This window comes from Pelodiscus sinensis, chromosome 6 (assembly GCF_049634645.1).
Source record: "Pelodiscus sinensis isolate JC-2024 chromosome 6, ASM4963464v1, whole genome shotgun sequence".
Lineage (NCBI taxonomy): Eukaryota > Metazoa > Chordata > Testudines > Trionychidae > Pelodiscus > Pelodiscus sinensis.
Window position 1 is genome coordinate 30092312 of NC_134716.1, and position 15503 is coordinate 30107814.

The window sequence follows — 15503 nt, forward strand, 5'->3', positions numbered from 1 at the left end:
CTAATTCCGCAAATTTCTGTCCAATGCCTTAATACCCAAGAACCTCATTTGAAACTAAAACTATGTATTTTGGGGGGGGGGGAGAGGAAAGGAGGGAGATGTAGGCAACATTCAAGAGTAAATCCCCTTCTCATTTCACACACACTGCATTTGCCACTTTAACTCCTTTTCCAATGCCAGCGCACCTAGAAGCAATGAAAGTTCTGCATTAAGTGCTAGATGTCCTAAGGGTTTCCGCTAGGAATAATAACCTTTCGACCCGATTGGTTTTTTTTTAAGTGACAGAGGTGCCTATAATTATAATTTTCAAAACATTATAGATCCAAAAGTCCATTGTCCATAGTTCCGTTTTTAAATACTCACCTTCAAGACAACCCGTTCCCAGAATTATGTTAATAGAATCATAGAATACTAGGACTAGAAGGGACCTCAAGAGATCATCGATTCTAGTGCCCTGCCCTCATGGCAGGACCAAATACTGTCTAGACCATCCCTGATAGACATTTATCTAACCTACTCTTAAATATCTGCAGAGATGGGGATTCCACAACCTCCCTGGGCAATTTATTCCAGTGTTTAACAACCCTGACAGTTAGGAACTTTTTCCTAATGTCCAACCTAAACCTCCCTTGCTGCAGTTTAAGCCCATTGCTGCTTGTTCTATCCCCAGAGGCCAAGATGAACAAGTTTTCTCCCTCCTTTTAGATATCTGAAAACTGCTATCATGTCTTCCCTCAATCTTCTCTTTTCTAAACTAAACAAACCCAGTTCTTTCAGTCTTCCCTCATAGGTCATGTTCTCTAGACCTTTAATTATTCTCGTTGCTCTTCTCTGGACCCTCTCCAATTTCTCCAAATCTTTCTTGAAATGCGGTGCCCAGAACTGAACACAATACTCCAGTTGAGGCCTAACCAGCGCAGAGTGGAGCGGAAGAATAACTTCTCGTGTCTTGCTCATAACACACCTGTTAATGCATCCCAGAATCATGTTTGCTTTCTTTGCAACAGCATCACACTGCTGACTCATATTCAACTTGTGGTCCACTATAACCCCTACATCCCTTTCTGCCATACTCCTTCCCAGACAGTCGCTTCCCATTCTATATGTATGAAACTGATTGTTCCTTCCTAAGTGGAGCACTTTACATACATAAGAACAGCCGTACTGGGTCAGACCAAAGGTCCATCTAGCCCAGTATCCTGTCTGCCAACAGTGGCCAGCACCAGGTACCCCAGAGAGGGTGGACTGAAGACAATGATCAAGCGATTTGTCTCCTGCCTTCCTTCTCCAGCCTCTGACAAACAGAGGCCAGAGACTTTGCATTTGTCTTTATTAAACTTCATCCTATTTACCTTAGAGCATTTCTCCAATTTGTCCAGGTCATTTTGAATTATGATCCTATCCTCCAGATTAGTCGCAACCCCTCCCAGATTGGTATCATCTGCAAACTTAATAAGCGTACTTTCTATACCAATATCGAAATCGTTGATGAAGATACTGAACAGAGCCAGTCCCAAAACAGACCCCTGCGGAACCTCACTTGTTATGCCTTTCCAGCAGGATTGTGAACCATTAATAACTACTCTCTGAGTACAGTTATCTAGCCAGTTATGCACCCACCTTATAGTAGCCCCATCTAAGTTGTATTTACCTACTTTATTGATAAGAATATCATGTGAGACCGTATCAAACACCGTACTAAAGTCTAGGTATACCACATCCACCGCTTCTCCCTTATCCACAAGACTTGTTATCCTATCAAAGAAAGTTGTCAGATTGGTTTGACACGATTTGTTCTTTACAAATCCATGCTGGCTGTTCCCTATCACCTTGCCACTTTCCAAGTATTTACAGATGATTTCTTTAATTACTTGCTCCATTATCTTCCCTGGCACAGAAGTTGAACTAACTGGTCTGTAGTTTCCTGGGTTATTCTTGTTTCCCTTTTTATAGATGGGCACTATATTTGCCCTTTTCCAGTCCTCTGGAATCTCTCCTGTCTCCCATGATTTTCCAAAGATGATAGCTAGAGGCTGAGATACCACCTCTTTCAGCTCCTTGAGTATTCTAGGATGCTTTTAATCAGGCCCTGATGACTTGCAGGCATCTAACTTTTATAGGTGATTTTTGACTTGTTCTTTTTTTATTTTACCTTCTAAAACTACCCCCTTCCCACTAGCATTCACTATGTTAGGCATTCCTTCAGACTTCTCGGTGAAGACCGAAACAAAGAAGTCATTGAGCATCTCTGCCATTTCCGAGTTTCCTGTTACTGTTTCTCCCTCCTCACTGACCACTGGGCCTACCCTCTTCTTGGTCTTCCTCTTGCTTCTAATGTATTTATAAAAAGTCTTCTTGTTTCCCTTTATTCCCATAGCTAGTTTGAGCTCATCCTGTGCCTTTGCCTTTCTAATCTTGCCCCTGCATTCCTGTGCTGTTTGCCTATATTCATCCTTTGTGATTTGTCCTACTTTCCACTTTTTATATGACTCCTTTTTTATTTTTAGAGCATGCAAGATCTCGTGGTTAAGCCAAGGCGGTCTTTTGCCGTATTTTCTATCTTTCCGATACATCGGAATAGCTTGCTTTTGGGCCCTTAACAATGTCCCTTTGAAAAACTGCCAACTCTCCTCAGTTGTTTTTTCCCTCAGTCTCAATTCCCATGAGACCTTACCTATCAGCTCTCTGAGCTTACCAAAATCCGTCTTCCTGAAATCCATTGTCTCTATTTTGCTGTTCTCCCTTTTACTCTTCCTTAGAATTGTGAACTCTATGATTTCATGATCACTTTCACACAAGCTGCCTTCCATTTTCAAATTCTCAACCAGTTCTTCCCTGTTTGTTAGGATCAAATCTAGAACAGCTTCCCCCCGGTAGCTTTTTCAACCTTCTGAAATAAAAAGTTGTCTCCAGTGTAGTCCAAGAACTTATTGGATAGTCTGTGCCCTGCAGTGTTATTTTCCCAACATTTATCTGGACAGTTGAAGTCCCCCATCACCACCAAATCTTAGGCTTTGGATGATTTTGTTAGTTGTTTAAAAAAAGTCTCATCCACTTCTTCCACCTGGGTAGGTGGCCTGTAGTAGACTCGTAGTATGACATCACCTTTGTTTTTAATCCCTTTTAGCCTAACCCAGAGACTCTTAACACTTCCGTCTCCTATGTCCTCCTCCACCTCACTCCAAGTGTGTTCATTTTTAAAGTATAAGGCAACAGCTCCTCCCGTATTTCCCTGTCTATCCTTCCTGAGCAAGCTGTACCCTTCCATACAAACATTCCAGTCATGTGTATTATCCCACCAAGTTTCTGTGATGCCAACAATGTCATAATTGTACTTATTTATTAGCACTTCCAGTTCTTCCTGCTTATTTCCCATACTTCTCGCATTTGTATATAGGCAGCTAAGATCCCGATTTGACCTTGCCTCCTAGTTTTGCCCTGGCCCTCCTTTCTCTCTGCCATTGTAGCCCACACTCCCTCCCATTTCCAACCCATCTCCCAGGTCTCCATGTTCTCTGCTCACCTGTCCCCGTCGAACCTAGTTAAAGCCCTCCTCACTAGGTGAGCCATTCTGTATCCAAATAGGGTCTTCCCCCTCCTCGAAAGGTGGACACCATCCCTGCTTAGCAGTCCTTCCTGGAATAGCATCCCATAGTCGAGGAAGCCAAAGCCCTCCTGGCGACACAATCCTTGCAGCCAGGCATTCACCTCCAGGATGCACCTGTGTCTGCCCGGGCCACTACCTTCGACAGGAAGGATCGAAGAGAATACCACCTGTGCTCCAAACTCCTTCACCCGTACTCCCAGAGCCCTGTAGTCACTCTTGATCTGCTCAGTGTCACACCTCGCAGTATCATTAGTGCCCACATGGATGAGTAGCATGAGGTAGTAGTCAGAGGGCCAGATAATCCTCGACAATGCCTCCGTAACATCTCGGATATGGGCCCCCGGCAGACAGCATACCCCCCCCGAGATGAAATGTCAGAGTGACATATGGGCGTCTCCGTCCCCCCTCAGAAGAGAGTCTCCAACCACCACTACCCTATGTTTCCTATTCGCAGTGGTGGCAGCAGACCTCCCAGCCTTGTTAATAATTCTAGTCCTCATGTGGAACTAATATTTACTTGTGAAATATTTGAAAGATCTCAGTAGCACATAGATTGTTGATCTGTGTAGCTCATCTGTTTGAAGCCTTCTGCTCAGCAGTAGATCCTCATTTTTCCATCTCCTCCTTTATATGCAATCTCAACTGCATAAATATTGACATACATTTTATAAAGTCATAACTTATATTTTCTCTTCAGTCTTGCAGACCTTGTAAATCTTTTGAGCATCTCACTGTGGTTGGCAATTTGCACTATCAAATACAAAGGAAGAAAATAATTATTCTGTTTGCTTTCCATCCTTCCTACAAATAGGCAGTGATCTAATAGAAAGGTGACAGATTATTGCCAGCAGTGAAAATTCAGATACATTCCTATAGCAGTAGTAGTTATTTTTATTGCTGTAAGAGAAATGCATGGCATCTATTTATAATAGTTGAAGTGTGTATACTCCAGTTAGTCATGTTTTATCAACCTGGTAGTTTTCAATGTACTGTATGAGTACAGTACTTCTGAGACATAACAGGTATTCTTGGTGTTTGTCTGTAATAGAAAGAATCCATTTTTCTTTTGCCATAACAGTCCATAATCCATTTGCCATCCATGCTGTGAGATGAGCACTGCTGTTTTCTATTTCCTGGATTTCCTTGTTTTTTTCCATCCATGACAATACGGGTCTCAATTCTGCTGAGGCCCCCCAACTGATTCACCATTTGTTGTATCATATGCAATATTTCAAGCTCTGGTCCTCGCAAATATTAAATTCTGGATGCACAGGGAATGTCAGACACTTTTATTTTGGCAAGATACCTGGAGTTCAAACTAGTCCTACTTGCCTAGAATTCTTAGAAGTCTCTCTAGGTAACTACTAAAGTTTCAAAAGGTAACTTCTGTTCGTGTTCACTTTCTTAATTAGTAGCTGATTTAGTAGCGCTACTGTTGGAAGCTAGTTTTATTTTACAGTGACTGTGATTGTGGATTATTCTGGTGCCCTCTTAGGTACAGCTTTGAATTCTTTTGTATACGACATTGTGGCAACTTCAGATGCATTGTTTTGTTCTGTAGATGAAGAGTCTCCCTTGTTCTGAAAGTCACACAAATACATGCTACCAACTCTCAGTCCCCTGATTATTTTTCTGACCTGTGATTTTTTTTTCTCCCTCTTTGCCTCCCCTGGATTGTTCACAATTTTCTTCCCTGTTTAGCATTGGCAATATAAGTATCATTATTTCCAAAGATATTTTGTAAAAAAAAATGCTAAAGACATTTATAATTCTACTACTCTAAGCTTTCCCTGATATGCTGGCTTTCTCTTCCAAAGCTTTCTCATTCCTGTTATTACTTTTACAGTAATGAGCCATAAAAAAACCTGAGTGCTGTTGGTTTTAACCAACCTACTTGCTGGACTCAGTTCTAATCAGTATGGTTATCTCATATTTTGCAATAATGTGTAACATCTTGTGGCATCTCCTGTTTAGCTGACCAGCTCTCTTCTCAAATTATCAACAAAATTATAATCATGTACATCAAGGTTTAAAATGGTAAAGAACCTGTTGATAGAAGCTCAGCAATTTTAATCATCATCCCAGGTGGGAATTTTTTAAGTTGGTGAATGTAAAAATTCTTAAACACTGCATATAAGTAGAGACTTTTGGGCATGCAGATCATTCACATTTGCTTATTTATAAACCAATTAAGCAAATAGTACAGCATCAATCAAAGCAATAAATCGTAATTAGATGTGTAGCAAGATCAGATTATGCAGTAGATCAGGAGAAATGGGCCAAACATTCATACTATAATTCACTTTTTTCTTTTAATTTGAAAGGCCATTGTTTGCTTCAGAGGGTGGGTGGGTGAATATGGAACCCATGCAGGGTACGAATCTTTTAGCTTCTTCTGAAATGTGTAATGCAAGACTTCTTCTGAAATTTGTAATGCATTGACTGGATACATGTCACCTCAGGAGGAGAAGTGGAGATAAAATTTCTCAATGGCTTAAATGACTGCTTCTTGGAGCAGCTGGTGCAGGAACCCACAAGGGGAGAGGCAATTCTCGATTTAGTCCTGAGTGGAGTGCAGGATCAGGTCCAGGAAATAACCGTTACAGGACTGCTTGGGAATAGTGACCATAATATAATAACATTCAACATTCCTGTGGTGGGAAGAACACCTCAGCAGTCCAGCACCCTGGCATTTAATTTCAAAAAGGGGAATTACACAAAAATGAGGAGGATAGTTAAACAGAAATTAAAAGGCACAGTGACTAGAGCCAAATCCCTGAAAGCTGCATGGAAACTTTTTAAAGACACCATAATAGAGGCCCAACTTAAATGTATACCCCAAATTAAAAAACATAGCAAGAGACCTAAAACAGTGTCACCGTGGCTTAACCGCCATGTAAAAGAAGCAGTGAGGGACAAAAAGGTATCTTTTAAGAAGTGGAAGTCCAATCCTAGTGAGATAAATAGAAAGGAACATAAACACTGTCAAATCAAGTGTAAAAATGTAATAAGAAAAGCAAAAAAAGATTTTGAAGAACAGCTAGCCAAAAACTCAAAAAGAAATAACAAAATGTTTTTTAAGTACATTAGAAGCAGGAAGCCTGCTAAAAAACCTGTGGGTCCCCTAGATGATCAAGCTATAAAAGGAGCAATCAAGGACGATAAAGCCATTGCGGAGAAACTAAATGATTTCTTTGCTTCAGTCTTCACGGCTGAGGATGTTAGGGAGATTCCCGAATCTGCACCGTCCTTTGTGGGTGATGAATCTGAGGAACTGTCCCGGATTGAAGTGTCATTAGAGGAGGTTTTGGAACAAATAGAAAAACTTAACGTTAACAGATCACTGGAACTGTATGGCATTCATCCAAGGGTTCTAAAAGAACACAAATGGGAAATTGCTGAGCTATTATCTATGGTTTGTAACCTATCCTTTAAATCGGCTTCCGTATCTAATGACAGGAAGGTAGCCAACGTTACACCAATATTTAAAAAGGGCTCTAGAGGCGATCCTGGCAATTACAGACTGGTAAGTCTAACTTCAGTACTGGGCAAATTAGTCGAAACAATAGTAAAGAATAAAATTGTGAAGCATGTAGAAGAACATAATTTGTTGGACAAAAGTCAACATGGTTTCTGTAAAGGGAAATCCTGTCTTACTAATCTGTTAGAGTTCTTTGAAGGGGTTAACAAGCATGCGGATAAGGGGGATCCAGTAGATATAGTATACTTGGATTTTCAGAAAGCCTTTGACAAGGTCCCTCACCAAAGGCTCTTGTGTAAATTACATGGCCATGGGATAAGAGGGAAGGCCCTTTCTTGGATTGAGAACTGGTTAAAAGACAGAAAACAAAGGGTAGGAATAAATGGTAAATTTTCAGATTGGAGAGGGGTAACTAGTGGTGTCCCCCAAGAGTCAGTCCTGGGACCAATCCTTTTCAACTTATTCATAAATGATCTGGAGAAAGGGGTAAGCAGTGAGGTAGTAAAGTTTGCGGATGATACCAAACTGTTTAGGATACTGAAGACAGAAGCAGACTGTGAGGGACTCCAAGAAGATCTCACCAAACTCAGTGATTGGGCAGCAAAATGGCAAATGAAATTTAATGTGGATAAGTGTAAAGTAATGCACATTGGGAAAAATAACCCCAACTATACGTACACTATGATGGGGGCTAATTTGGCTACGACAAATCAGGAAAGGGATTTTGGAGTTATCGTGGACAGTTCTCTGAAAACTTCCACACAGAGTGCAGCGGCGGTCAAAAAGGCAAATAGGATGCTAGGAATTATTAGGAAAGGGATAGAAAATAAGACCCAGAATATCTTACTGCCCCTGTATAAAACTATGGTACGCCCACATCTTGAATACTGTGTACAGATGTAGTCTCCTCACCTCAAAAAAAATATTTTGGCCTTGGAAAGGGTTCAGAAAAGGGCAACTAAAATTAATAGGGGTCTGGAACGGGTCCCATATGAGGAGAGGTTAAAGCGACTGGGACTTTTCTGTTTAGAAAAGAGGAGACTGAGGGGGGATATGATAGAAGTCTAAAAATCATGATTGGTGTGGAGAGGGCCGATAAAGAAAAGTGATTTATTAGTTCCCATAATAGAAGAACTAGAGGACACCAAATGAAATTAATGGGTAGCAGGTTTAAAACTAATAAAAGAAAGTTCTTCACACAGGTGTAGTCAGCCTGTGGAACTCCTTGCCAGAGGAGGCTGTGAAGGCTAGGACTATAATAGAGTTTATAGAGAAGCTAGATAATTTCATGGAGGTTAGGTCCATAAAAGGCTATTAGCCAAGGGATAAAATGGTGTCCTTGGCCTCTGTTTGTCAGAGGCTGGAGAGGGATGGCAGGAGACAAATCGCTTGATCATTGTCTTCAGTCCACCCTCTCTGGGGCAGCTGGTGTTGGCCACTGTCGGTAGACAGGATACTGGGCTAGAAGGACCTTTGGTCTGACCCAGTACGGCCGTTCTTATGTATGTTCCCATTTATGTAAAATAGCCTTCAGTGAGACTGAAGGTGACAACATTGCCAGATCCTCACTACTCATTGATTTTTCTGCAAGGACCAATAGTTGTAAGTAGTTATTCAATTTCCTAAGTATCTAAAACGGTTTCTTGGCACTGAAATCTTCTCCAGTAGTTTTAGAATGTTCTCACTCTTGCAACCTCTATTCCTAAATCAATTATTAGTCTTTTGGGTAACTGGAATCAGATGTTTTTGACTGGCTGGCAGAATTGTATATACTGTAATATGTTCCAGAGCAAAGTTCCAAATATCTCTTTGTGCAGCTCTGTTAGGTTATCATTACTTTGTCTGTAAAAATGAATTTCTTCTGCGGGTTCACTCTTAAACTGTTGCATTTTAGATAAATACATTTAACCTGAGAAAACTTCATTTATTTCCCACCAACATCAAAAACTCCTTTTGGGGCGAAGTTTCAAACAATGTTAATTGGTTGAAAAATGCTGTCCTCCTTCAGTAATTATTATAGCTATCTGAGAAGTTCTGGTTTAGTTTCAGTTCTGACCATGCTACCAAAATGGTGCTCATTATTTTCCAGGCTTGCATCTGCTTCTTCAGCCTTCATCCAACTTGAATTATCTGTTGCATTAGACTTTTATGGTGAATAAAGTATTGGCTTGACTGCATTAAGCACTAATGACTATTAATGCATCTCTTGGGTTCAGTGCTTTTTTTTTTATTGCCAATCTGTCTTCATAAACTCAATCCACTGCCATTCTTAATAGTTTCACTTATTATCCCATCATTGCTCATCATGGTGATGATTCACTGTTTGGTTTTGTAGCATTAAAAAGATTCTCTAGCAAATATTTTTGTTTAGTATGAGGTGGACTGTACTTCCTAATGAATATTGAACTGGGCCACAACAGACCTGGGTCATGTTTCTGTCTCTGCCACAGTTCTGCTGAGTTAGCCTGGGCAAGTCACTTCACATCTCTCTATCCCTCAGTTTTCCCCATAAGTACAATGGGAGTAATGCTGCTAACTCCCTTTGTAAAGTGATGTGAGATCTATAGATGAAGCACTACATAACAAGTAGGATTGTTATAATTTGATAGCTCTAAGAGGCCAGTAATTATATCATGTGTGTCATCACTTCTGCTTAACTTCTGGTTTTAGATCTTGAAGAACTTAACATCAAACCTGATATGAAGAAAACATTGTGCCCAGCCTCGTCATTTTAAATGACTGATGGCAGCCAAATTGTTCCTTCAAATAATGTGTTTGTGGTGGCTGTGTTTGGTAGGGAGTTCTTGCTTTGGGATAAAATTGTATCATTTGTCTAGTGGAATCTTAAATGTTTCCCAGAAGTGACTATTAGTTTTAGTTCTGTGGGTGTGTACCCCAAGGTGTACAGATGCTTCAGGAGCAGCCCTAGGAACTATAAATTGTGAACTGCAAACTTTGGCATATTGGGAGTATTTCCTGGTTCCTGCCAGGATGTACCCTCTGCCCTCCAGGAGGGTTTCAGCATTGACTGAGCTGGGAGCAAATAGGCTGTAAGCAGAGAGGAGGCTGTTGAACTGTAATCCTGTTCTGTGTTCTTTACAGAATGAAGCCTGTTCCTGGTGATTTGTCTGAGTAGGTCTGGTCTGAGGTGCACACAAAGGAGCCTCTGACTTAGCCTCCCAAAGTTGTGTAAAAAGTCACAAGGCTTCTTCCATATTGAATAATCTCATACTGGACTAGTGAACAGGAGAGGCTACAGGTGAATTGTGAGGCATAATTTATTAATGTTTTAAAAACCATTTGAGGTACATGGGTAGTATTTCTTAGAGAGAGAGAGAGAGAGAGAGAGAGAGAAAGTATTTACAGTTCCTTACTGAGAGATGCTGACTAATAAGATCATGAATGAACTCCAGTTACTTAAGAGTGCTGCTGTCTTCTTTGTGAGATGACAGATTGTCAAAATGCATTCTGATCATTTGATTGATTAGTAGTCCAACAGTATTTGTTATACAGTCAACTAAAAATTAGATTAGATAAAGTTTTGTCGGTTGTTTTTTTTTTTAATGGTTCACAAACTTTAGTCAGGGGCCTATAATTGACCTTTTAATCACTTATAATCCTGATCATGAAAGATTCTTCTTAGAGACCTACAGAGATATGGACTTTGTTGTACAAAATCTTAGTCTGTGTAATTAGCTTTTGATGAAGTTGCTTCAGGCCAAGATAATCATGCCTTTTATATCTAGGCAAAAAAGCACATGTTTTCAACTTGGCTTTTAGTGTTCATCAGATGAAATCATAGTCAGATGTTCCAGTGTTTTCTGAGCTGTTACGCATGTGGGGTTTTTTAAAGCATTTTGTGGTGTTCTGCATGAAAGGTGTTATAGTAAGTGGATGGTGGTATGGTAACAAGAAAAGAAAGAAAATGTCTCATTTCCCAAAGCTGAGATCCTTGTAATGGGTCGTGGCAGTGTAGATACGGCAATTTTCAGTGGGGATTGACCCAACCCCAACTTGAAGTGGATTGCATTATACAGTATACAGTATTTACAGTTTGATCCAGTGGCTCTGTGCCGCCGCTATAAACATTATTCCAGCATCCCTGGATTGAACCCTTTACCACCAAAAGCACAAGCCTCTACTAATAGAACTAAAGGAGGCCCCCCCTACCTAATTGTGGGAAAGTAGCTGGCTGCATAGTCACTTTGGCTTGTTACTTGTGGAAGTATGCACAAAGCAACTGAATTATGCATGCACCATCCTGACCAATCCAGGGAGGAATATACATTCACATGTAAGTGTGTGTATCTTGAAAGTCAAATTTGTAGGTATCTGTCAGGTTGTGTACAAGCTCAATTTGGGAACACACACTTTTGAATTCTGAATACTTAAGCCAAAAATAACATGAAATGTGTATTACTGTGGGCAGTATATTGTATTCATTTCTCACTCCAGCAGATCTCTTTTAAGAACAAGATTAGAAAAATGTACCTCATACCAACTAGCCCTAGCCAGCTTCCATGGGCCATTGTGTGGGGGCAGCTCTGTGCTCCTGGAAGGGGCAGGGCCTCAGGCAGAAGGGGCAGAGCCATGGGTCACCAGCCCTGAGTACTGCCCAGAATGTACCATGCCAGCCCCCAAGTTGCCCACAGTGCACACCCACCTAACCCTTAGTGCTGCTCAAAGCATGCAGCGTGGCATTCCGGTGGTGATTTTAAAGGAAGAACCAGTGGCGGTAGCCAGGAGTCCCAGGTCCCTTTGTATTGCCAGGCCCCAGGGCAACTGCTCCTTTCCCCTCCCTGCTCCCCTTCAGCGGGCCTGACTAAGCCTAATGGCTAGAGGAAAAAATATGTGGGCTCCTGAGACTCTCTTTCCCTCTCATGAAATTGCTTGCTTTTCAACAGACTCAGACAGACAGTTCTATAGTGTATATGATGGACAGTATGTTACTATTAACGTTCTGTTAAATTACTTCTTTAAATGTTTTAAACGTACTAAATCACTTGCATTTTTGTGCTGCCTTTCCCATCCTGGGCTCACTCTCTGGTTCAGGGGTTGGTAATAATTTTTAATAGGGGGGGGTCACTCCAAGACTTTGGCAAGTGGTAAAGGGCCACATTTCTATGCAGACAGTGTGGAGTATGGGACAGAGGTTGGGTGCACAATGGAGCTTGGGGTAGGGAACTGGGGTGCAGGAGTGGGTGTGTGGTCTGAGAGAGAGTTTGGATGAAGAAGGGAGATGATCTGGAGTGGGGCAGGGACATGGGGTGCAGGGTCTAGGAGGGGATAAGGGTGCAGGAGAAGTTCTGGTCTGATGGAAGGGCTGTAGAATGAGGTGCAGGATCTGGGAGGGAATTGTAACATGGGAGAAGGGGGGAAAGGAATAGAGAGAGTTTGAGTGGTGGCCTGGAGAAGGTAATTGCAAGAGGCAGGTTCTGACTGGAAGGCACTTACCTAGGCGGCTCCCAGCCAGCAGCCCTGTAAAAACTTGAGGCAGGCTGTCTGCTGCAGTCCAAGGCTGTGGCGGTTCCATGTGGCTCCACTCTGAGCATGGGGGAAGGGAAGAGAGGCTTCACATACTGATCCTGCCCCCAGCAAAATTTCTTAGCTCCTATTGACTGGAAACTGGCCAATGGGAACTGAGAGATTTTGCTGCGGGAGGTAGGGTCAGCAAGTAAAGCCTCCCTCCTTTGCCCCAGCAGTAGAGAGCAGAGAGCAGCCTGCTTTTTAAAGTGTGAGCTGCTAAGGATTCCGGCGAGGCAGCCACGGGCTGGATCTGGTGGCTTGGCAGGCTGGATTCAGCCCGCTAGCAGCCTCCTTCCCACCCCTGCTCTAGTTTTTCTTTCATACTCTATACCAGGTCATAGTATATCTTTTCTACATTATTAGGACTATCTGTACTCTCTTTCCGTTCTCTCTCAATCCGCTTCCTTATGTCCTTTTCTTTACTTACACTATGTGCTCCGCTTTCTCCTCTGTGCATGGTCAGTGGACGAAGGCCCAACTGGGGAAGGCAAACCTCAGCCTCGCCCCTTCTGTCCGAGGCCCCGCTTCTTCACCAATCTTCCCCCATAGAGCCAAGCCCCCGTCAGCTTTACTGCCCCCAGCCTTCTTAGTGTCCTCTATCCCAGCAAGCGGTATGGCCCCACCCTTCACAGGTGGCCAGAGCTCTTGCAGCAGCCACACAGCAGTACAATCCTTCCTGGCCAGCTACAGAGCTAGGCTGCCGGGCCGCAAATTGTGTTACCTCTGGTCCGGACAGATGCAAGGATGGTTGTGGGAGCGTCTGCCAGTTTACCATTTCTCAAACCGCTGATTTTGGACCTTCCTCTCCAGAGAGTAGTGCCTGTGCTTACCTCATCCAAAGCACACTTAGAAGTGCATCAAGTTCTTGTGAAGCCAACTAGTTGAATCATTATCACTAAGGTTGCAAAAAGGAGCATTTATGGGAGGATCTCATTTCTTACATGGCATGGCATAGTATAACTGCGTTTCATGACATCCAAGATGTCAAAGATGAAAAAGAAGGAAAATGGCTGAAGTTTCTGCATTCTGTTTAGTTGTTACAGCTTGATTCCTATTTTTTTCTTTGCAACTCCATTGGTTAGAGCAGCAGGCTGAACTAAAGGACGTGATCCAAAAGTGGCTTGTGAGAGGATGGTTACAGGGCTGCCTGCACCAGCTGATCAACCAGTACAATGCTGCTGTTGCTACGACCTTACTATGGGGACCTAAAGCTGGGGAGAGGAGGACTAACTCTCACCGGCTGTCTTCCTCCTATTGTATCTGTTTCTGTTCCACCACCCAAACACAACACAGGTCACAAAGGCCTGTGGCATAAGAGTTGGCAGGGGAAAGACGTTTTAGCCATTTTGTGAATCACAGAATGGGGAAAGTTTGAGGACTACATGGGAGAATAAATTTCTCCCTTAAATTTCCTATCTTTCATGCATGCGTATGACAGTTTTACAATGTAGATAGCTATACTTCTGTTTGTGATATGTGTTTTAACATCTTAAGCATTTCTAAAGTATTTTTTCCCCCTTCAGCTGATGGAGTCTGTGTGTTTAAATGCTTGGTTAACAGAGACACAGAATACTGTCGTGTGGGCAAAGAGTCCGTCCTAATTACACTGGGGTACAACAGTGCCTTACTCCAATTCAAGTCACATTCTGGTAAGTGTTAGCTACATCGCGGACATCTTGCATTTCTGAGAATTGTCTTACTCTCCCTTTGCTGCTCTATGAATATTTTTGCTAAAACTCCTTGTATCTTTTCCCTCTGTTCCACATTATGTTACATATTGAACTATGTTATGAAGTTCATGATACATGTGACTTATCCCTCTCAGATTCTAATCAGCCATTGACATACAAGACGTGCATTTTCAAAACCACCACCAGAAACCCATTTTTATTCTTGAGAACAAATAGCAGTTGAACATGGTATTCTTAACCTTTCCTCAATTGGTAAAGATTAACATACACCTGCAGTCTATATGTATTCTGTTTCTGCACATTAGCTTATACCTATTGATGGTAAAAGAGAATCTTACTGTAGTTAAAAAATTCATTGATCAACTGCATTTAAGTGAACTTGTGAAACTTTAGTAATTGTAGCTCCATTTGACCAAATTTGTCGTAAGTTTAATAGTATCTGCTTTATGGATGCGGATATCCGCGGCTTCTTTTTGCAGATCCAGATGCTGATACAAAATTTTGTATCCGCGCAGGTCTCTACAAATGTAATTTTGACATGGCGTAAGTATGGCTACTGTGCTCCTTTTTCTAGATCACATGATCTTTGGACAGATAGCATAACCATTATCATAATCTCTGGCAGTTTTTAAAAGTCATATATTATTAGATCATCTCACTTGAGCATCTAAAAGGGAAAATCATTCATGCATCCTCCTACCTTGCTAAAGCAACACAGTTGTAACATAAACTTATAATTCAATATTGTTTGCCACAAAATTGTGTCACAATTGAGAAGAAATAATACTTGTTTTTTAAAAGTGAACGCCAAAACAGTGTTTCTAGAACAATTCTGTAATTATTTGTCAAATCCCCCTTATCAGATCAGAAATTATTGGACAAATCTTCAGTGCCAGAGTTTGAATAATTTATTTTTAAAATCCTGAATGTCTTAACCTTTCCCAATGTCTGACATTTTCCACAATGTAAAAGCACACTTTGACCTTTCAGAGTTATCTGTTCGCTAAGTTTCCAAGCTGTTTAACAGAGCTTTCCATAAATAATCTGTGATGTATGTCTTGAGGATGTAGCCTGACAATCTTTTCTTTTTTTATATATATAACGTTTTCTGTTATTCCCCGAGGTGTCTCGTTTACTCATTAAGCTCCCAATTCTTCAGGGATAGTGCAGATGCACCACTGTGAAAGTTGACATTCTT

General features: G+C 41.6%; 1 protein-coding gene across 2 annotated transcripts in view; it reads left to right on the top strand.

The window, feature by feature from the left end:
* Positions 1–15503, top strand: part of LOC102449863 (histone-arginine methyltransferase CARM1-like) — a 142527-nt gene that overhangs the window by 39441 nt on the left and 87583 nt on the right. For both annotated transcript variants that reach the window (XM_075931655.1, XM_006129900.4), the window contains exon 2: positions 14138–14263. In XM_075931655.1, the coding sequence (XP_075787770.1) occupies positions 14138–14263 (126 nt within the window). The remainder of the gene's footprint in view (positions 1–14137; positions 14264–15503) is intronic.